At 46.8% G+C, this 24,294-nt stretch overlaps 1 protein-coding gene across 2 annotated transcripts in view; it reads left to right on the top strand.

Annotated features, from left to right (window-relative positions):
• The window catches only part of STRN3 (striatin 3), a 131,837-nt gene that overhangs the window by 89,853 nt on the left and 17,690 nt on the right, over positions 1-24,294 (top strand). For both annotated transcript variants that reach the window (XM_063947458.1, XM_063947459.1), the window contains 6 exons: positions 582-757; positions 850-897; positions 994-1,115; positions 2,445-2,612; positions 4,989-5,129; positions 5,227-5,334. In XM_063947458.1, coding sequence (XP_063803528.1) covers positions 582-757; positions 850-897; positions 994-1,115; positions 2,445-2,612; positions 4,989-5,129; positions 5,227-5,334 — 763 coding nt within the window. The remainder of the gene's footprint in view (positions 1-581; positions 758-849; positions 898-993; positions 1,116-2,444; positions 2,613-4,988; positions 5,130-5,226; positions 5,335-24,294) is intronic.

Raw genomic sequence — 24,294 nt, 5'->3', positions numbered from 1 at the left:
GTTAAACCAATAGGTTTCTGCTGAGAACTTTTACTTAGTAGTTAGTTATTTTTGTTACCTGTGGAAATGTTGACTTCTTGGACTGAACTTATTTTTTTTACCTAGCTTAGGCTGGGTACACATTAGGCTGACGAGCAATCGGTCCAATGGTTGGGACGATTGGTCCTTGCCCAGACCCTGATTGCCCGTACACACTGGACGGTTTAATGAACACCGGAAAAAACTCTCATTAAACTACGCTGGGCCGCATGCGATTATGTTCCGGTTGGCAGCGCAGCAGGCCAACCAGAAGATGTTGCATGCGACTCCCAAGGGAGCGCGCAATCTTGCATACACACTTGTCCGCTGTAGATGATTTGTCGTTCCGATACGGAAAATCATCCCGACATCGTGCAAGTGTGCACCCAGCCTAAGTCCAATTTTGTCTCACAAGGAAGATGTTGTGGAACTACCAGCTCCATCGTTGTGGGTGTCTCGACAGCAATGATAGAGCAGTGTTTGTTTCTGCCACCGATAATTAAAATGATCGTATTCTTTTTAAGTATGTGACTAGTATTTTTTTTACCTCCTCTACTTTGAAGATGCCATCCAATAAGGATGCATTTAGGAAGACCTGGAATCCCAAGTATACTCTGCGAAGTCACTTTGATGGGGTTCGAGCGCTAGCATTTCATCCAGTAGAACCTGTGCTGGTGACTGCATCTGAAGACCACACCCTGAAATTGTGGAACTTGCAGAAAACAGTCGCTGCCAAAAAGTGAGCACGTGCTTTATGTATGAAGTTGAAGTGTGAATTTCATGACACTGCATGATATCACTCAAGTAACCCCACTGATTTTCTTCCTCCAGGAGTGCCTCCTTTGATGTGGAACCAATCTATACATTCAGGGCTCACATGTAAGTTTATCTGAAGATTAGTGTAGGGGATGCATATAAGGGTTGTATATTTCTGAATTCATTTTTTGACACTCGTGTATATGTGACTGTTTCCAGTGGTCCAGTCCTATCTCTGGTGGTCAGCTGTAATGGAGAACACTGCTACAGTGGAGGAATGGATGCTACGATACAGTGGTGGAAAATGCCAAGCCCCAATGTAGATCCATACGATACATATGGTAAGTTTAAAGAATATATTTAAAGCTTTAGTGACTATTTAGAAAAGATTCTTATGTTATAAAACCATTTATTATACAGCATCTTTTCTTTATAAAATTGCTCTACTGCAATGTCCTCCATAAATATTTCTAATGCATAATGTTCTGGTGGTTTCTCATTTATCCCAGCATGTGCCAGTTGCCTTGTGCATCAGGTTTCCTAAATGCCCCCAGCATGTTACTTGCTTACGTTTACAAGACCCTTTTCCTTGTTGATGTGTAATTCCGGTAGGAGGAGGGGTCTGCATTTATACTGCTGCCGACATAGGGAACAATTTACTACTACATTATTACACCCTAGATCAGCATTCTACCGGGTGTGGTTCATAGGGTCGACTACACTTAGGTCGACAGTGTCCAGGTCGATCACTATTGGTCACCACCTAAAATAGGTCGACACAAGCATTAGGTCGACATGAGTTGTGTTGGTTTTTTTTTTATTTGGTGTTGTTTTCTTCGTAGAGTGACCGGGAACCCCAATTAGTGCACTGTGTCCCCTCCCAGCTTCAGGCAAGGTGCCTCGCTCCTCTACCGCTGCACTCGGCATAAGTTACCATTCCCAGTTGTAGTTCACGTGGATCGTAAAGTATGAAAAAGTTCAAATAATTAAAAAAAAATTTGAGAGAAACTCATGTCGACCATTTGCCATGTCGACCTAAGTGTGGTCGACCAAGAGACCGGATACCTGTTCTACCTATACTGGCTTTGTGTGTTTTTAATTTTCGTTTTTCCAAAATGTACTTGGATATGGACTTTTTACAGTATAGTAAGCCAGTATAGTAAGCCTGAAATCCTCATCAGTTGACCGACAGACCCAAAAGACATTGCTGGATTACCAGAAATGTTTTGGCCACATTCTAATAATGTCAACATTTCATCAAAGTCTGGAGGAGCCTGTTACCTGCAGAGCGTTACCACAGTAGCTATAAACATTCAGCTAGAAGTGAGTTGTTCCTGATACTGGCAAGGAAGCCTGGTGGTGGCACTTAACGGCTGTAGACCACCAGTAGGACTGGTCAGTAATGACTGGTTACTGGCTGTAAAAAGAACTCCAAGATGAATTGATAAAACAAAGATAAATTTACTAGAGTAAACCATTTGCATTATACAGTGGCTCATATTGCTGCAAGGGTATGCAGTCGATAAATTATCATTTAAAGTATTGAGTAGGTACACTGTGTTAGGTGTAAATGTCATTAATTGTTCTTTTATGTACATGAACTTATGTTTTATCTTTAGTTGCCCATGTTATGAGAAAAGATATAATTACAAATGGTTTCCACCCTGCAGAGCCTAGTGTTCTTGCTGGCACGTTAATGGGACACACTGATGCCGTATGGGGTCTCGCTCACAGCGGAATTAAAGACAGCTTGCTCTCCTGTTCGGCCGATGGCACTGTCCGATTATGGAGTCCACCAGAAAGTGTACCGTGTATTGGTACATACAATGGAAATAGAGGTGAGAAGGTCTCTGCATGACATCTCTGTAGAACTTTATGTACTGTTTTACTATTATGAGATTTGTAAGAATTTTTTTTATTCAATATTGCATCATTGGTCATTGGTACGGCCCCATCTGGAATACTGTGCCCAGTTCTGGAGACCATATCTCCAGAAGGATATAAATACATTAGAGAGTGTACAAAGAAGGGCAACTAAAATGGTGCATAGTCTACATCACAAAACTTACCCGGAAAGGCTAAAAGATCTTAACATGTATAGTTTGGAGGAGAGAAGAGAAAGGGAGGACATGATAGAAACTTTCAGATATATCAAGGGTCTTAAAGTTCAGGAGGGAAACATTCTTCAAAGGGAGAGAAGTATTAGAACTTGAGGACATACACTGAGACTGGAGGGGGGAAGGTTCAGGGGAAATTTAAGGAAAAATTACTTCACAGAAAGGGTAGTGGATAAGTGGAATAGCCTCCCATCAGAGGTGGTAGAGGCTAAGACTAGAGCAATTTAAACATGCTTGGGACAGGCATATAAATATCCTTATAAAGGATTAAGGTTCAAACAGGATTGAGATTGCCTAAAAGATAAAAAAAAAAAAAGGGGGCAGACTAGATGGGCCAAGTGGTTCCTATCTGCCGTCAAATTCTGTGTTTCAAATTCTATGTAACATCCTTAGTGGCAAACACAGGAACACTGCATCTATCTCACGGAGTCCCACAGGTGTTTTAACGTGGTACCAGCAGCTACAGCTCCGGAATCTGCAGTTACTCCTCCAGGGTGATAGTGCAGCGCCAGCGGATGTCCACCAATAGAAAGCCACAAGGACCACAATTTACGCGTTTCAGATGAAGGACCCAGTGAGGTCTGAAACGCGTAAAGTGTGGTCCTTTAGTGTGTGGTCATTTATTCCCTGTGCTGGTCCCTCCATTAATGGGCATTACTTATGTGAGGGAAGCACCTTTGTTTCAGATTTTCCATTTAAAGGATGCCATTTTCTCTCATATGTATCTATGAGATATCTAAAGAAGATGCTGGATCATTCAACAAAATACTAAAAAGCTCAGTATTTTATTAAATTCTTTATATGTGGTTCCTGGTGTGTGCACCTATACGCATTACTGTTGTCACTGTGGTGTACTATTTTATACATGTTTAAATAGGGAAGCGCAGGAATAAACACGTAATTCTCCTTTTGCTACTGAATGCCTTTCTGCCATTTATCTTGGATGACATCTTGCCACCTCAAACTTAATATTTCCAAAACAGAATTATATTTCCTCCTGCCAATAGTAGTTCCCAACCTGATATCTCTATCACTGTTAATAACTCAGCAATCATCCCTACCCCACAAGCTCGCTGCCTAGGTGTCATCCTTGTCTCTGATCTGTCCTTTGTTCCCCACATTCAGTCTGTCTAAAAATCATGTTACATGCATCTAAGAAGCATATCCAAAATACGACCATATCTTACACAAGACACTGCTAAAACTCTAATCCATGCTCTTATTATCTCCCGCATTCATTATTGTAATAGTCTCCTGACTGGTCTTCCCAAACATACTCTCACCACTACAATCCATTTTGAATGTAGCTACAAGGCTGATTTTCCTCGCTAGACGTGCATCGTCTGCAGCTCCACTCTGTCAGTCCTTCCATTGGTTACCAGTATTCTACCGTATTCAATATAAAATACTTTTATTTACATACAAAGCTATTAACCAAACTGCATCGGCATATATCTCTTTACTCATCTCAAAATATTTCCCAAACCACCTCTCCGCTCTGCACAAGATCTGCGTCTCTCATCCACACGCATTACTTGCTCCCACTCAAAATTACAGGACTTTATCCAGGCAGAGCCCAATCTATGGAATGCCCTCCCAAGCACAATAAGCCTCACCTCTAGTCTCCAAACGTTCCCTGAAAACTCACCACTTCAGACAAGCTTATCAAATTTCAGACCCACCCACATAACCTTCAGTGCCTCCCTATCAAATTACAGCTCCTCTGTACAGTGCACACATAACCCCTCACGTATTTTGTCTTGTTTCACTTTCACACCCTTCTGACCCTTGGCTACCAGTGCTGGGTGACCATATCATACAACCCATTGAGAACCTTTGCAGTCTGGTGGATCATTATGCAATAGATAGCATCTATCCTTGCGTGTCAATGTCCATTTCCCTATAGATTGTAAGCTTGCGAGCAGGGCATTCCTACCTCTGTCGATTTTTACCCATTTTTTTTCTATTACTGTTGTTCCAATTGTAATGCGCAACGGAACATGCCGCACTATATAAGAAACTGTCAATAAATAATAAATACTGTGTCATGAAGAGTTGTAATTTAACGGCTTGCCCTTTTCCTTCATTCCAACATAGAACACGGCATCCCTACATCCGTAGATTTTATTGGCTGTGACCCTGCCCATGCCGTAGCCTCTTTCACCAGTGGCTGCATTGTGGTCTATGATTTAGAGACATCCCAATCCCTAATACAGTTGTCTCCACCGTCTGATTCTGGTAAGTATGGTGGCTTTGGTGGGTATTGTTGATGCTGTGAAATGTGTCTGTGCACAATACCTGAAGTGCTTATTCATAAATGCTTTTGTTTTTATAGGTCTCCCATTCAGTAGTCACATAAACAAAATTGTGAGCCACCCTACTCTTCCTGTTACTATCGCGGCATATGAAGATAGGCACATAAAGTTTTTTGACAACAAGTCTGGTAAGTCTACATGTCCTCATTCTCTGCTGTCTGGGAAGAGATTTAGAACTGGTGGTGAGTTTTCAGGGAACGTTTGGAGACTAGAGGTGAGGCTTATTGTGCTTGGGAGGGCATTCCATAGAGTGGGCACTGCCTGGATAAAGTCCTGTAATTTTGAGTGGGAGCAAGTAATGCGTGTGGATGAGTTACACACTCGGTGAGTGACATCGCCTAGTGTTTACTCTCTCGGGCTAGGTGGCGGGCACACTGTGTCATATCGCTAGCGGAACATGCAGCTGGCTGGAACATGCATCTTTGGACGATGAGTCCAAATTGAGCTGCATGCATGGCCGAGACTGAGGGTCATTAACGACCCACGGAGCTGCGCATCGCTCGTCGTCCGCTGCATACCCACTGGGTCGATGATATAAACTATCGCTCAGGAGGGGGAAAATGAGCGTTATAGTTTACTATATTGCTAAGTGTGTATGCACCTTAAGACTCATTACTTTATGCAACAAAGATTACATTTGTACAACCCATAACACACTCCAGAACTATTAGAGTAGAACTTCATATGCATGGCTGAGTAATATGGCCTTAGTAAGCGTGCACGCACACACACACAATATGTGTGTATATTATGTATGTATGTGTGTGTGTGTATATATATATATATATATATATATATATATATATTTGTAAAACCAGTGTATAGCTTAGGCTCTGATAGTAAATCTGTGGCATAATACCACAGTTTATTGATAATGGTGGTGGATCAAGTGGTTGACAGTCAGAAGGTCGATAATGTCTACATCAACACCAAGTGCTCTACACATGAAAAGTTCGACATTAGTATTTTATTTATTTTTTTGGATGCCTAATTTCCCTTCCATCATGTGGACCCCCAATTAGTGCACCTATACGCTCGTACGACTTGCTTCGCCCGCCATGCTTTGAGTAAGGTGCCTCGTTCCCCTCAGCTTTGCTCGACACAGGTTACCGTTCTGAATTGTAGTCCATGTGGATGGTAAAGTATGAAAAAGTCTTAAAAATTTAAAATAATTCCAAAAAACTGTTGACTATTAAACCTGTCGACCATTTGGTGTCAACATATTTCTTGTCATCCTATCATCCGGGTACCCTTATTAATACAGCGTTGCCACACTAAGCAAATCAATGGTTTTAATATCGTTTGGAGAAAAGCAAGTCCTAATCCATATTATTTCTCTCACCAGTCCTTTAGATAAAGGTTTCAACAATATCCGTGACGTTAAATAGAGCAAGTCCGAGGTACACCTCTCTTAACGCACGTCTCCGCCTAGAGATATCAGCGGCTTCATCACAAGAATACGTGTAGCACAGTACTTCTCCTAGAAATAGGGCAACTTTGCCCAACTTCTGACTGCCTTTATTTCAGCACATGCGCACTACATGCATTACAACCTGCGCCTCACTTCCACAATCCAGCAGCACGATGGCACACCTGCATATAATTACTGTTGTACACTCCACGGGCTGAAAAATAAACTGTGTATGCAACTCATCATTGGGCTCGCGAAAATGGTGAACAGCATGATGGCTGATACATCAGACCGTGGAGTGTACACAGTAATTATATGCGGGTATGCCGTCGTACCACTTAAACTGATGGTTTTCATGTTACTTCTCTAATGCATAGCACTGCAGAATGTGGATTGCTACATTCCCCTACAGAATTTTCTTCAAACTCCTCACCCTCACGTACAATGCCATCTCTGATTCCACTGCTCCCTACATCTCCAACCACCTCTCCCTTCGTACTCTCTCCCGCCCCTTACGGTCAGCTGATGACCGCCGCCTCTCCTCTACCCTGGTCACTGCTTTCCATGCTCGAGTTCAAGATTTTGCCTGTGCTGCTCCTTTTCAGTGAAACGCACTTCCCCACTCCATAATACTCTCCCCGACCTTAAAAAGCTTCAAACGGGGGGGTGTGGCTAGGCTACTGAAAGGGAAGGAAGTGCAGCCTGAGAGCTCCTGAAGGACACCTAACTAAAATCCCGTTTTAATGCGCTGAAACTCACCCACCTGCTCCTACCCTTCTACCTTACTGTGCATAAACCGACTTGGAATATTCTGGGGGGATCCCGCGGAATCGGGGAGTGCTTTTCAGCGCTCCTGCGGGTTGCGGCCCTCCCCCCAGACTGAAGCCAGGACCTGGAGTTAACGCGGGTTCCGATCTATGCTGTGGGGGCTGTGCTGCTACCCTCCCCGGCGTCCTTGGGTACCTGAACGGGGCCTGCTACATTCTTGCCCCACGCTGGTTGTCTCAGGAGACGCACGACGCTGTAGGCCTCTGGAGACCCGGGCGGCGAGGTCCGTGGCGGGAGCGTCCGCCATCTTGCTGGGACTCGAGGTGAGCGGCAGGACGGAGACGCGCGACACCTGACCCGACGCCGCAGCCCCTGGAGACTTGGACACCGCGGCGCCTGGCGACCTAGACATACGCGGCAGAGGACTGGTGAGCTGGGACGAAGACCGACGGCAGGGAGGTAAGAGGTGCCCTCTCGGGCCTACACTGGTCCCGACCTCTGCCCCTGCGACTGCCTCCCCTTGCTCTCCCAGAGACTCCCCGTACCCCGGCACGCATACCCCAGTCATTAGACATCGGCGGGAGAGAACCGCGGAATAGGCCGAGGCCCTTACACCTGGCAGTAACCGGGGACCGGACTCCGACGTTACCCCCAGACGAGAGGGGGCTGCCCCCATCTTCCTCTATAGGTCTGTGTACCTGTGCTCGCCTCTCTGAGCCCCTTCCTCACCTCCAGAGCCCATTTGCACCACTGCGGCTTAGCAGGGCAAAACGAGTGAGGCCTCCGGACGGTAGTGCCACTCTGATGTGCCGAGGGCTGGGAAGAGCCTAGGGCCCCACACAATCTCAGGGTCGAGAGGCGGTCACACAGCTACCCGTGACCTCCCGATAGGTCTGGTAGAACTCAACCGTGCTGGGACCTGGACGTCCTCCATCCGCCTGCGGATCGCTGCGGCCTCCTGCTGAAGGCCTGCCGCCTTGACCCTCCTATAATCTGCGGTGGCCCCCTCCGAACCGCAAATTATTTATAAAGCCTAATTGAGGCACATTGCCTGACCTGCAGCCCTTGTGACCCCGCGGTGACCATTCTCCGGATGACCACGGATGCCGGTGAGGCTTCCCCACCGGAGCGATGTAAATACCAACAACGAAACATGAATCACCGTGTTCTATACGACACCATGCTGCAGACCCCAGCGTTTGCAGAGGCTCGCCTGATGTATATTTTGCTATAATAAGGCCAAACCACGCAGAGGGGATAAACGGGTTCTACTTCAGATTGGGATATATCCTAAATGTTTTCTTCCTCGGGGCACCGTTCTGGACTCTGCTCTCTTCACTCAGACAAATGACAAGACGACGCCGCTCTGGCAACGCGTCAAAAGCTAAACCCGCGACTACACAAGCTGCAGCCTTTCATACTCTATTTGGCGCCCCCGTTCCTGACCCCGCCATCTCTACACCTCTCCCTGACTCCTTGCCGTCAACCATAATGGAGGAGACCGGGGCCCCGTCCTCTCCGAAACACAGACAAACCGGACCTGTGGGCAGAGAGACTGCGGATATGGCGGTAGTCCTCATACAACTACGCTCCCTTTCGACTCGCCAAGACATTCAACAAGATTTGTCTAATATGGAAAAAAGAATCCATGATTCCCTACAGGCGAGCCTATCCACCATCCAGTCTGATCTCACGCAAGTAGCAAACAGAGTGGTCGATCTGGAGGAGAACAGAGATGCAACAGATTCTAAACTCGCCGACCTCCACGATCTAGTATCCCGATACTCACGTACCACCACTGAAATGAGGCGTAGGCTGGATGATATAGACAACAGAGGTAGACGGAACAACCTGAGGGTCAAGGGTTTACCTGAAGATGTACAGCCCCAGGCCCTAGTGACGACACTGACTACAATATTTAACAACCTCATTGGTGCCGATCCCAGATAGAATTTGATAGAGCACACCGGGCACTACGGCCGAGAGGAGCGGCCTAGAGATGTCATCTGCCGGCTGCACTACTTCCAAGTGAAAGAGACTATACTACAGAAGTCAAGACAGACCTCGACCATAGATTTCAATGGTCACCACATACAGATCTTCCAGGACCTCTCTTGGACGACCCTACAGCAAAGGCGTCTCCTCCATCCCCTCACGGATGCTCTTCGGAAGAAGGATATCAGATTCCGCTGGGGCTTCCCTTTGAGCATCCAAGTCACCCGGGATGGGAACAGACACGTCCTTGAGGACTATGATGGTGTCCCATCATTTTGTTCTGCATTAGGTCTGCCGCTGATCTCATTGCCAAATTGGATGGACCCCCTGCAACTTCCCACATCGGCACTGCCCCGCAGAGAGCCTTGGAAAACAGTGGGCGTCTCCAGACGACGCAATCGGACTGGGAAACCGGACGAAGCATCGGGAATCTCTTGATTCCGTCGACCACCCTACATTGTGTTATCTTTTTTCTTCCTGGTTACCCCACTGCATGCTCACATTGATCTTGTTATTGGTTGATTAATATGTGAGCTTCAACTGCCCTGTGAGCACATGCTTTTTCCCTAATATTAGAAATTGTATACGTAATTAGTCAGGGCGGTTTCGTATGGGCTGTGTGGGACGGAGTGAGAGGAGGTGGCTGTTTTGTCTCCTTCTACCCACTTCCTTGTCGACCAGGATGTATCCCTTGGGATTGTTATGTTACTTACTTATTTACTTACTAAAAATTGTTGAGCCCGATATCACCCTCTGAACCCCCCCCCCCCCCCCCCTCTGCTGTATATTTTTTAGACCACGGGAGGCTTAATCTATACCCGTGGCTATCAATGCAGAGACTGCTACTATATGTTGTTGTCTATGTTATCTTTTCTTTGTTTTTTTTTTTTGTTTTTTTTCTTTCCATTTCTTTTTCTATGTTACAATTCTTATGTTTCCCCTTCCTTCCTCATGTGTCCACCCGCCTTCCCCCCCTCCCTCCCCCCCCCTCCTGTGCCACAACCACTTTCAGCTGTCTCATGGTACAGCAATGTGTCAGAATCATAGTCGAGATGAATCATTCAATAAGTCGATACCTGCTTTCATTTATATATGGCTAGCTTAAAGATTGTTTCATACAATGTAAAGGGCTTAAATGTCCCTGAAAAGAGATCAGGCCTACTACATACCTTACATACTGATGGGGCGGAAGTTGTTTTCCTGCAGGAAACACATTTTAAGCAGGGGGTTTCCCCCGGCCTTTGCTCTCGTCATTTCCCCACTGGTTATTTTAACGACTATTCTGGGGCGAAGGCTAGGGGTGTTGCCATTCTTTTCGCCAAACATTTGAGATTGCAGGATGTCTCCGTAACGCTGATCGGTGACGGAAGGGGGATACTGGTCAGAGCTTCCATAGCCCATCAGACATTCACCTTCGTAAACCTATACCTTCCCAACCAGGGCCAAACCCGGTTCCTTAGAGAATCGTTGGAACTAATCGAGCAAAACATACTGGGTACTCTGGTGGTGGGTGGGGATCTTAATTGGGTCCTTGAACCTCGCTTGGATTCTTCCTCTGGGTCCCCACGAAATACTCTTAGAGAATCCAGGAGATTTAGGACCGTTTTACATGACTTTCAACTGGTCGACGCCTGGCGTCTTTTGCACCCTTCAGATAAGGATTTTACCTTTTACTCACCCCCACATAACTCATATTCTCGAATAGAGAACCTCTGTGTGAGCCATGCCCATCTAGATTTATTGGTTGATGCAACTGTTGACCAAATAACAATGTCAGATCATGCACCGATTACGCTAACCCTCGCTCTCCGTCATCCCCCCCCCAAACATTGGCGCTGGCGATTCAATGAACAACTCCTTCGAGATCCTGTTTATCGAGGCCAAATTGAGACAGCAATAGACGACTACATCTCTCTGAACGCGACTGGAGATATATCTCCGGTTGTATTGTGGGAGGCACACACGTGTGATTAGAGGCCAATGCATACAAATGGGCTCACGTCTGAAAAAACAGAAGGCTGAATGCAGAAATGCCTTATTAGAGAAAATCAAAATACTGGAATTGACTCATAAATCCACGTTGGCGTCGGATACTTATGTTGAACTTCAAACAGCGAGACAGGCCCTTAACAACTTACTCAGTGACGGTACCCGTAGGGCATTCCGTATATGTCGACATAAATATCATAGATGGGGAAATAAACCCGGTAAGCTTCTGGCACGTGCTCTTAGAGCTCAAAGATCTCTGACATACATACCTAAGCTCACAGGTGCTGACGGGATATCCCGGGCCTCTGACACGGAAATAGCGGCGATCTTTCATACCTATTACTCAGCCTTATACAACCTGACCTCTAAGCAGAATACAACCGCACGTGCTGACCACAAACATAAAATACAAGAATTTCTGGATGAGATCTCTTTCCCGACCCTTCCATCGGACATTACTCGGGCACTAGACGACCCCTTCACTGAGGAAGAACTGATAGTTGCCCTAAAAGCGTCGCCCAATGGTAAAAGCCCGGGACCGGATGGTTTCCCAGTCACATATTATAAGGCCTTTCAGGATAAACTCAGCCCCCTTCTCCTACAGGCCTGCAATGCCATATCATCAATAGCTCCTTTTTCGAGCCAGTCCTTAGGCGCCCATATTACTGTCATCCCAAAAGATAGCCCGATATCTCTGTTAAATGTAGATGTCAAGTTATTTGCAAAGCTCATGGCTAATCGCCTTAAGCCGCTGCTACCGGATATAATCCACCCTGATCAAGTCGGCTTTGTTATGGGCAGAGAGGCCAGAGATAATACTATTAGAGTCATTGACCTGATAGCACACGCGCAGATGACTGATACGCCTCTCATGCTCCTTTACACAGACGCAGAAAAGGCCTTTGATCGGGTGGATTGGGATTTTATGGAGGCAGTGCTTCGGCGATTGGGTCTGGGGGATGTTTTTCTACAAAAGATTCTCTCATTATATAGGGCCCCTTCTGCACGGGTCAGGGTGAATGGCGTCCTTTCCGAGTCCATCTCAATCTCTAACGGCACACGCCAGGGTTGTCCGCTATCACCCTTAATCTTTGTTCTGTGCATGGAGGCCTTAGCACGTGCGATTAGACACAACCCTGACATTGCGGGACTGCGGGTAGGTAAAGCTGACCATCGCGTGGCCCTCTTTGCTGATGACTTATTAGCGGTCGTAACGAATCCTCTGATTTCTCTAACGTCCTAAGTGGATGCTGGGACTCCGTAAGGACCATGGGGAATAGCGGCTCCGCAGGAGACAGGGCACAAAATAAAAGCTTGAGATATCAGGTGGTGTGCACTGGCTCCTCCCCCTATGACCCTCCTCCAAGCCAGTTAGATTTTTGTGCCCGGCCGAGAAGGGTGCAAACTAGGTAGTTCTCCAGAGCTGCTTAGAATAAAAGTTTAGTTAGGTTTTTTTATTTTCAGTGAGTCCTGCTGGCAACAGGCTCACTGCATCGTGGGACTAAGGGGAGAAGAAGCGAACTCACCTGAGTGCAGAGTGGATTGGGCTTCTTAGGCTACTGGACGTTAGCTCCAGAGGGACGATCACAGGTTCAGCCTGGATGGGTCACCGGAGCCGCGCCGCCGTCCCCCTTACAGAGCCAGAAGAGACGAAGGTCCGGTGAAAGCGGCGGCAGAAGACATCCTGTCTTCAAGACTAAGGTAGCGCACAGCACCGCAGCTGTGCGCCATTGCTCTCAGCACACTTCACACTCCGGTCACTGAGGGTGCAGGGCGCTGGGGGGGAGCGCCCTGAGACGCAATATAACACACATATACCTTAGCTGGCAAAAGGAATACATCACATATAGCTCCAGGGCTATATGGATGTATTTTTTCCCCTGCCATTTTACACAAAAAAGCGGGAGTTAAGGACGTCGTGAAGGGGCGGGGCCTATCTCCTCAGCACACTGGCGCCATTATTCCCTCACAGCTCCGCTGGAAGGACGGCTCCCTGATTCTCCCCTGCAGTACTGCATCTGATTCAGGGTAAAAAAGAGAAGGGGGGGGCATTTTGGCAGCAAATAACTAGATTAACAGCAGCTATAAGGGATTAACACTTATATAAGGTTATCCCTGTATATATATAGCGCTGGGTGTGTGCTGGCAGACTCTCCCTCTGTCTCTCCAAAGGGCTAAGTAGGGTCCTGTCCTCTATCAGAGCATTCCCGGTGTGTGTGCTGTGTGTCGGTACGCGTGTGTCGACATGTATGAGGAGGAAAATGAGGTGGAGGCGGAGCAGTTGCCTGTGTTAGTGATGTCACCCCCTAGGGAGTCGACACCTGACTGGATGATTGTGTTTAAGCAATTAAGTGATAATGTCAGCAATTTACAAAAAACTGTTGACGACATGAGAAAGCCGGCAAATCAATTAGTGACTGTTCAGGCGTCTCAGACACCCTCAGGGGCCCTAAAACGGCCGCTACCTCAGTGGGTCGACACGGATCCAGATACAGATACTGAATCTAGTGTCGACGGTGACGAGACAAACGTAATGTCCAGTAGGGCCACACGTTACATGATCACGGCAATGAAAGAGGCATTGAACCTTTCTGACACTACAAATACCTCAAAGGCGGGTATTATGTGGGGTGTGAAAAAACTGCCAATAGTTTTTCCTGAGTCTGAGGAAATAAATGAGGTGTGTGATAAAGCGTGGGTTTCCCCCGATAAAAAACAGCTAATTTCTAATAAGTTATTAGCACTATACCCTTTCCCGCCAGAGGTTAGGGCACGGTGGGAAACACCCCCTAGGGTAGATAAGGCGCTCACACGTTTATCTAAACAAGTAGCGTTACCGTCCCCTGATACGGCCACCCTCAAAGAACCAGCTGATAGGAGGCTGGAAAATATCCTGAAAAGTATATACACACATACTGGTGTTATACTGCGACCAGCAATCGCATCAGCCTGGATGTGCAGTGCTGGAGTCGCATGGGCGGATTCCCTGACTGAGAATATTGATACCCTGGATAGGGACAATATTCTGTTAACTATAGAACATTTAAAGGATGCATTGCTATATATGCGTGATGCGCAGAGGGATATTTGTACCCTGGCATCAAGAGTAAGCGCAATGTCCATCTCTGCCAGAAGAGCATTATGGACCAGACAGTGGTCAGGGGACGCAGATTCCAAACGGCACATGGAAGTATTGCCGTATAAGGGGGAGGAGTTATTTGGGGCTGGTCTAACAGACCTGGTGGCCACGGCAACGGCTGGAAAATCCACCTTTTTACCCCAGGTTACTTCACATCAACAGAAAAAGACACAGTCTTTTCAAACTCAGTCCTTTCGTTCCCATAAGTACAAGCGAGCAAAGGGTCACTCTTTTCTGCCCAAGGGCAGAGGAAGAGGAAAAAGGCAGCACCATGCAGCCGCTTCCCAGGAGCAGAAGCCCTCCCCTGCTTCTGCCAAGTCTTCAGCATGACGCTGGGGCTTTACAAGCAGACTCAGACACGGTGGGGGCCCGTCTCAAGAATTTCAACGCGCAGTGGGCTCACTCGCAAGTGGATCCCTGGATTCTACAGGTAGTATCACAGGGGTACAAACTGGAATTCGAGGCGTTTCCTCCTCATCGGTTCCTGAAGTCTGCTTTACCAAAGTCTCCCTCCGACAGGGAGGCAGTTCTGGAAGCCATTCACAAGCTGTACTCCCAGCAGGTGATAATCAAGGTACCCCTCTTACAACAGAGCGGTGATAGCGAACCTGGAAGAGGGGGACTATATGGTGTCGCTGGACATCAAGGATGCTTATCTCCACGTCCCAATATATCCTTCTCACCAAGGGTACCTCAGGTTTGTAGTACAAAACTGTCATTATCAGTTTCAGACGCTGCCGTTTGGATTGTCCACGGCGCCTCGGGTCTTTACCAAGGTAATGGCCGAAATGATGATTCTTCTACGAAGAAAAGGCATCTTAATTATCCCTTACTTGGACGATCTCCTGATAAGGGCAAGAACCAAGGAACAGTTAGAAGTCGGAGTGGCACTATCTCAGGTAGTGCTAAGTCAGCACGGATGGATTCTAAATATTCCAAAATTGCAGCTGATTCCAACGACACGTCTACTGTTCTTAGGAATGATTCTGGACACAGTCCAGAAGAAGGTGTTTCTCCCGGAGGAGAAGGCCAGGGAGTTATCCGAGCTAGTCAGGAACCTCCTAAAACCAGGACAGGTCTCAGTGCATCAGTGCACAAGGGTCCTGGGAAAAATGGTGGCTTCTTACGAAGCGATTCCATTCGGAAGATTCCATGCAAGAACTTTTCAGTGGGATCTACTGGGAAAATGGTCCGGATCGCATCTTCAGATGCATCAACGGATAACCCTGTCGCCAAGGACAAGGGTGTCTCTCCTGTGGTGGCTTCAGAGGGCTCATCTACTAGAGGGCCGCAGATTTGGCATTCAGGATTGGATCCTGGTAACCACGGATGCCAGCCTGAGAGGCTGGGGAGCAGTCACACAGGGAAGGAATTTCCAGGGCTTGTGGTCAAGCATGGAAACATCTCTTCATATAAACATTCTAGAACTAAGGGCCATTTACAATGCCTTAATTCAAGCAAAACCTCTGCTTCAGGGTCAGGCGGTGTTGATCCAGTCGGACAACATCACGTCAGTCGCCCACATAAACAGACAGGGCGGCACGAGAAGCAGGAGGGCAATGGCAGAAACTGCAAGGATTCTTCGCTGGGCGGAAAATCATGTGATAGCACTGTCAGCAGTGTTCATTCCGGGAGTGGACAACTGGGAAGCAGACTTCCTCAGCAGACACGACCTTCACCCGGGAGAGTGGGGACTTCACCCAGAAGTCTTCCACCAAATTGTAAACCGTTGGGAAAGACCAAAGGTGGACATGATGGCGTCACGTCTAAACAAAAAACTGGACAGATATTGCGCCAGGTCAAGGGACCCTCAGGCAATAGCAGTGGACGCTCTGGTAACGCCGTGGGTGTACCAGTCAGTGTATGTATTCCCTCCTCTGCCCCTCATACCGAAAGTATTGAGAATCATAAGAAGGAGAGGAGTAAGAACTATACTCGTGGTTCCGGATTGGCCAAGAAGGTCTTGGTACCCGGAACTTCAAGAGATGCTCACGGACGAACTATGGCCTCTACCTCTAAGACAGGACCTGCTACTGCAGGGGCCTTGTCTGTTCCAAGACTTACCGCGGCTGCGTTTGACGGCATGGCGGTTGAACGCCGGATCCTGAAGGACAAGGGCATTCCAGAAGAAGTCATCCCTACTCTGGTAAAAGCCAGAAAGGAAGTAACCGCAAAACATTATCACCGCATTTGGCGTAAATATGTTGCGTGGTGTGAGGCCAAGAAGGCCCCTACACAGGAATTTCAACTGGGTCGTTTCTTGCATTTCCTGCAAACAGGACTGTCTATGGGCCTAAAATTAGGGTCCATTAAGGTTCAAATTTCGGCCCTGTCGATATTCTTCCAGAAAGAACTGGCTTCAGTACCTGAAGTTCAGACATTTGTGAAAGGGGTGCTGCACATACAGCCTCCTTTTGTGCCTCCAGTGGCACCTTGGGATCTCAATGTTGTGTTAAGATTTCTAAAATCACACTGGTTTGAACCATTGTCTACGGTAGATTTAAAATATCTCACGTGGAAGGTGTCGATGCTGTTGGCCTTGGCTTCAGCTAGGCGTGTGTCAGAATTGGCGGCTTTATCATGTAAAAGCCCTTACCTAAATTTTCATTCTGACAGGGCGGAATTGAGGACTCGTCCTCAATTTCTACCTAAGGTGGTTTCTGCATTTCACATGAACCAACCTATTGTGGTACCTGCGGCTACTAGGGACTTAGAGGACTCTAAGTTGCTGGACGTTGTCAGGGCCTTGAAAATATATGTTTCCAGGACGGCTGGAGTCAGGAAAACTGACTCGCTGTTTATCCTGTATGCACCCAACAAGCTGGGTGCTCCTGCTTCAAAGCAGACGATTGCTCGTTGGATTTGTAGTACAATTCAGCTTGCACATTCCGTGGCAGGATTGCCACAGCCAAAATCAGTAAAAGCCCATTCCACAAGGAAAGTGGGCTCATCTTGGGCGGCTGCCCGAGGGGTCTCGGCTTTACAACTTTGCCGAGCAGCTACTTGGTCAGGGGCAAACACGTTTGCTAAATTCTACAAATTTGATACCCTGGCTGAGGAGGACCTGGAGTTCTCTCATTCGGTGCTGCAGAGTCATCCGCACTCTCCCGCCCGTTTGGGAGCTTTGGTATAATCCCCATGGTCCTTACGGAGTCCCAGCATCCACTTAGGACGTTAGAGAAAATAAGATTTTACTTACCGATAAATCTATTTCTCGTAGTCCGTAGTGGATGCTGGGCGCCCATCCCTAGTGCGGATTGTCTGCAATACTTGTATATAGTTATTGTTACAAAAATCGGGTTGTTTATTGTTGTGAGCCATCTTTTCAGAGGCTCCTACGTTTATCATACTGTTAACTGGGTTCAGATCACAGGTTGTACGGTGTGATTGGTGTGGCTGGTATGAGTCTTACCCGGGATTCAATATCCTTCCTTATTATGTACGCTCGTCCGGGCACAGTATCCTAACTGGCTTGGAGGAGGGTCATAGGGGGAGGAGCCAGTGCACACCACCTGATATCTCAAGCTTTTATTTTGTGCCCTGTCTCCTGCGGAGCCGCTATTCCCCATGGTCCTTACGGAGTCCCAGCATCCACTACGGACTACGAGAAATAGTTTTATCGGTAAGTAAAATCTTATTTTCTCTACCCAACCTTGTGAAGGAATTCGCACGGTTCGGAGATATGTCGAATTTTAAAATCAATTATTCAAAATCCATGGCAATGAATATCGCGCTTCCATCTGCCACGGCATCCCTCTTATCACAATCGTTCCAATTTACATGGCAAAAATCCCATATCACATATCTAGGAATTCAGATTCCATCGACACTTACCACTATGATTGCTATTAATCATACCCCTCTACTCCGTAAATTGAGACAGGAGATGAGGCACTGGCTCACACAGAGGTTCTCATGGCTAGGCCGCATAAATATAGTAAAGATGAACATTCTTCCCAGATTGCTATACCTTTTTCAAACTATTCCTTTGAAACTTCCCTCTCAATTTTTAGCTGAAGCACACAAGGCGATAAGCCACTTTATATGGGGTGGCCGGAAACCTAGGTTCAAGCATAGCCATTTATCTAGATTGAAATCCCAAGGTGGACAACAATTGCCTATGATTTCCGCATACTACCATGCCACGTTACTGCACAGAGTGGTGGACTGGTCCCGTCCCATCCCACATAGAAAGCAGTGGGTTGAACTGGAATCGTCTTCTACCAATCTTAACCTACAGACAGTGCCCTGGCTTCCTAGTTTTAGCCGCTCATCGCATCCCACAGTGGGGCCCACTTTAGCTTTATGGCGGACGCTTCGCTACAAGATGGGAATTTTGTCTAGACGAACAGCCCTTAGGCCTATCTTTGAGAACCCGTTGTTCCCCCCAGGAAGGTCCAATAAGATTGCTTCTAGATGGGAGAGGGCGGGTGTGACTAGGGTGGGACACTTGCTTACACATGGCAAAATCAAAACGTTCTCTGAAATACAGAGTGCGGGCGATATTCCCGCTAAAGACTATTGGTTTTACCTTCAGGTACACCATTTTGTTACCTCACAACGAGAGGCGATAGATTTTTATAAAGCTCTTACTCCCTTTGAATCCATGTGTAATCAAGGGATAACCCCCTTACACGTAGTGTCCGGTATCTACAAAATTCTTCAACAGGGCTCCTTTCCTACTGTCCCCTCTTTTTGTGACACATGGGATAAAGACTTAATACACCGGGGAATCAAGATCCACTGGGACACACACTGCAAGGTTATGGCACAATGCTCCACTAGTCTGGACATTGTAGAAACGCAATACAAATTACTGACGAGATGGTATAGATGCCCGTCACTTCTACACAAATTCTACCCCTCGGTCTCCCCTCTGTGTTGGCGATGTGGTACGGGTACGGGCACACTGATCCATATATGGTGGGACTGCCCGTCAATTGCCCCATTCTGGAAAACGATCATGGAACTATCCACACAGATTTTGGGTGGCTCAGTCCCGCTGGGCCCAGATTTTTGGTTATTATCACATTCAGATATACCCCTCTCTCGCTACAAGAAATCCCTCATTAAACACCTAAACAACGCAGCAAGAGCTGTAGTCCCGGTACATTGGAGATCCACTAACCCACCGACATTATGGGAATGGTTCCAACGCATTGATTTTTACATGCATATGGAGGATGTTTATTCTACCGCCTTAGACAAATACTCAGACTATATAGCTACTTGGCTTCCTTGGATTGAATTCAAGACTACTTAAACCTATGCTGACTATGCACCCTGACTATACACTGCTGACGGAGGTTCTTAGGGCCTCCGCCTTAGCTTAGATATATTCAACGTATGTGGCCCACTTCCCTCCCCATTCTTCTTCCCCCCTCTCTCTCTTCTTCCCCTTGTCATCTTCTTTATCTATTTGTTCCAAATGTCGAATGCCTCATACCTTAAATACATGATATATTAATAAGCGATACCGTCATGGGGCTGCTCTTGACTTTAGATTTTGCAAATTATATTGAACGTTACACGGTTTAAGATAATATAAATGAATCTGCTGATTCCCTTTTGCTGCAAACACTTACTGATGTCTATAACTACAGCTGTTGAGTCATATGACTGTTGTATACGTTCTATTTTTGATATGTATGTTGACATATTTGGAAAATGTTTTATATTACAAAATGAAAAATAAAGAATTAAAATAAAAAAAAAAAGCTTCAAACGGGCACTGAAAACCCACCTATTCATCAAAGCGTATTCTTCCGATGCATAACCTAGTCCTGAGGCCGCTCCTCCATCCCCCTGCCTCATGCCTTGACCATCTCTGCTTTGCTTACATACTGCCATCAGGCTACCTCCCGCTTGCTTGCACCTCATGTCATCTGTCTATCGCCCCTTCCTACTAGATGGTAAGCTCCTCAGAGCAGGGCCCTCTTTCCTCTTGTCAAAATCCTCTTCTCGGCACATTTCATTCACCGCCCTCTCCTACTCTGCGACCATCTTTACTCGCTTTTTCTCCTGCTGGTAAAGGCTCATCTCTATCTATGGGCACCAGCTCCTAGTAGTACGCTGATCACTTACTCGCTACTTACATCTAAACTGTATTATGTTTTAAGAATTGTGGTGTTCTTTGTTACCTGTACTCCATTTTTATTATTTATGTACTGTAATGTTAAGTTTGGTCTCCCTGTACAGCTCTTTGTATGGCGGCGGCGGCGGCAAACACTTGCGGCGCCTTATAAATAAAATATAATAATAGTAAGTTACAGTACCAATATCCCCTAGGTCCGAGCTCAACATTCCCAGGCTGCATAATATTGTAGCTGACAGAACTGTTGTCTAATATTTGTGTAACCCAGTGCTATGGGCCTTATGTCTAGCCTATTCTAATGCTTCGTATATAACAGATATCCTCTGTGGGTCTATTGTGGGAGGTTGATGATGACTTTGTACTCACTTCACAAATTGCCCCACTGAAATATGTCACTCAGAACTCCAATTACTCGTTTCCCATTGGACTTTACAGTTGGAAACAACCGTGATAAAACAAAACTGGGTAATAACAAACCGTCATAGAGGTACGGAAGGCCCTGCTCGCAAGCTCACAATCTAGGGAAATAGGCCTTTATATACAAGTTTAGGAGTTATCTGTTGTGTAATAATAGTCCACCAGATTGCAAAGGTTCTTGGGGGGCTGTATAATATATGGTCACACAGCAATGTTAGCCTGAGGTCAGGAGGATGGTAAAGATAGAGGACATTGGTGGACTGTACAGTGGAAATTTAATTGGATAGGAAAGTTCATGAAGGTTATTTGGGCAATTCCAGAATTTTTTGTAAGTTTGCCTGAAGAGGTGAGTTTTCAGGGAACGCATGAAGGTTTGGAGACTAGATGGGATTATATGGCAGGGAAGAGCGTTCCACGGAGTGGGTGTAGCCTGAAGAAGGTCCTGCAATCGTGAATGGGAGCGAATAATGAGTGTGGACAGTTGCGTAACCTCAAGAGATAACGGAGACATTTGCCGCCAGGCTCCAGCTTTCAGAATGGCCCTAAGAAAGAAACTGAACTAGAAAAGATCTCACTCCAATCATTTCATAGTGACTTGCTGCAGTCACTGCTGAAGAGTGTGGAATAGGTCTGATAACACATCAAAGTGTCTACAGTGATCTACAGTGCTGCTGCTGTGTCTTATATGAGGAAAGAAAGGAAAGCAGAAGTTGCTTTGGTTTTAGAAAGTGCACTAATTATTATAATACAACTTTTATGGGGGGTATTAATCACAGCTTGGAGAGAGATAAAATTGTAAGAGATAAAGTACTAACCAATCCGCTCCTGTCATTTTTCAAACACAACTTAAAAAATGTAAGGCAGAAGCTTGTTGCCTGGTACTTTCTCTCACAATCTTCTCTCTCTGAGCTTTGAACACCCCCGACCCAATCAGAGAATCCATGGGCTTGCCTCAGTCATGGTCAAATGTGGCCATAGGTACAGGCAGCCACTGGATACTGATTTATCAGCTTATGCAAATGCAAGAATCCAATCAAGTAGTGCAGGAGTTTGTGCAAGTGAAATGCGGTGAGGCTCACTGATGATTACGCCACTCACCACATCTGTCATTAGTATCTGCACTTGCACCAGCCTCATTCTAGAGAACAGTCAGAGGCTTGACTCCCTTCCCTGTTACACACCACTTGTGCTGAGCTGTTGATACCCACCCACGACGCTCCCACAAGTCAGGGTGGTTACGCGTGGTCGCATTGTCATCGCCCAGTTTCCACCCTGAAACATCCTGAAGGTCAAATCTGGCCAAGTTCCATCCAATTCAAAATAGGGCGGACATGCACAGCAATGTGTATTGGCTTCTGCACGTGTGCATTGTGCAGAAACTGTGTCTGTGCACATAGGTCAGTGCGACTCTGTCAGGCCCCTAGTGAGCATACAGAGTGTATAAGACTATACTAATCAGGTGCTTCCTCTGCTGGCCCCTTCCTCTCTCACTATTGTCAACCTTCCTCCTGCACCATGTTCTTATCCTATTGAAGATATTACTGTGATTAGTATCAAGCATCATTTTCTCATTTGACCTCGTACAGGCTGGGTACAAAAATCCCAGCAGTTGGGATTCCGACGCATTGCGGTATTATCACCCTAATTCTAACCTCCCTTCCCGCAATCTAACTGTACCCATCAGACTCCCCCCTAATGCTGACCCCTAATCCCAGTACCCTGTTGGGATTCTGACTGTTGAGATTCTAACCGCATTTTGCTGCTGTGCGTTTTTCGCACCATGGGTGATCAGGACCAAATTGCGTATGCACCGCAATGCGCAGGCGCGTCTGACAGCTACAACGGGCATCGACGGTCAACAATGGGATGTTGCGAAGGATCCATTCGCACGGGCGTACGCAAGGTGATTGACAGGAAGAGGCTGTTTGTGGGTGGCAACTGACCGGTTACAGGGAGTGTCCAGAAAAACGCAGGCCCCGATCAGCAGGATTCCTTCGCACTGGAGGAGTAAGTCCTGGGCTGCGCACAGACTGCACAAACTAATTTTTTGCAGCTCTGCTAACACATAGGATCGCACACTTGCACATCGAAAATACACTTCCCCTGTAGGCGGCGACTGTCTGATTGCAGGACGGCAAAACACGCAGCCTAGCGATCAGATCTGAATTACCCCCTTAGTACTATATGTTGATCTGTTAAATGTTATTTAAATTTGTTCATTGCTGAAATTGTTATCTAGGTATTTTACAAATTTCCCTTCATCTAACATATGCTCAGATTGCGGAACACAGGCTTTTGGTCTGCAAATGTTGACACACTTTGAAATTATTTCTGCTAATGGAAAAAAAGGACTAATCTATCATTGATAAATGAGTTGAGAGCCTTAAAAATAAGTGTTAATTTGCACCTGGACAGGCCATGCTACAGTGCAAGGGTGTAAACTGTCATTCTGTTGCATGCAGGGTAAATACTATCTGCTTTTGCATGTAGCCCACACATGCTGGGCAGCTTCATTTTTACACTGCAATGTATATGTGAGCTAGGACACGCCCTCACCATATCTAAATCTCTGCACATTTTACATCTGTACCAACTGTAGTGCAACATGGTGCAGAGTTACTCTTTGGGGTATATTCAACAAGAGTCAGGTCCATTCCGACATGCAGTTGTCGGACTGGACCCGACAGCCCCTATTCAAAAGAGCAGCCAAATCCGACTGTCAGATTTTGCCGTTCCCTGTGTCTAGTCCTGCCGCTGCTGCCAGCGGCCGCCGGGTACACTGACAGCAGCGGCAGGAGGAACAGTGAGTGGAAGCCGCCGGCAGGGGAGCTGAGATCGGCGGCCGGTGCTGGCAGCGGGGGACATGTTTGCGGCGGCAGGGGAGGCACTGCAGGGAGGGAGGTGCCTGGCCGGGGGACAGCCGTCAAGGTACCTCTCATCCCCAATCCCGTAGCCCGCCGCATCGCTCCCCGTCGCCTCACCTCAATCCGACTTGTTTTTAAGTCGGATTGAGTTTGTCGGAAAGGGGGCCAAAACCTGTCGGATTTGGCCCCGTTTCCGACAGCAGCAGGTGGATCGGCTGGTATTCCGCCGATCTACCTGCTTTCTGACAAGTCGGGTAAAATTTGCCCGTATTGAATTAGGTCGGAACCCCTTCCGACCTATTCCAGTTGGAAACTGACGTCTTTCTGTCAAGACGGCAGTTTCTGACTCTTATTGAATGTACCCCTTTGTTTGCTTTGCTCGTAACTCAGAATTAGCCCGATAATGTACAT

This window comes from Pseudophryne corroboree, chromosome 12, assembly GCF_028390025.1.
Source record: "Pseudophryne corroboree isolate aPseCor3 chromosome 12, aPseCor3.hap2, whole genome shotgun sequence".
Lineage (NCBI taxonomy): Eukaryota > Metazoa > Chordata > Amphibia > Anura > Myobatrachidae > Pseudophryne > Pseudophryne corroboree.
The sequence above is the reverse complement of the archived record's forward strand: the minus strand, read 5'-3'. Positions and strand labels throughout refer to the sequence as shown.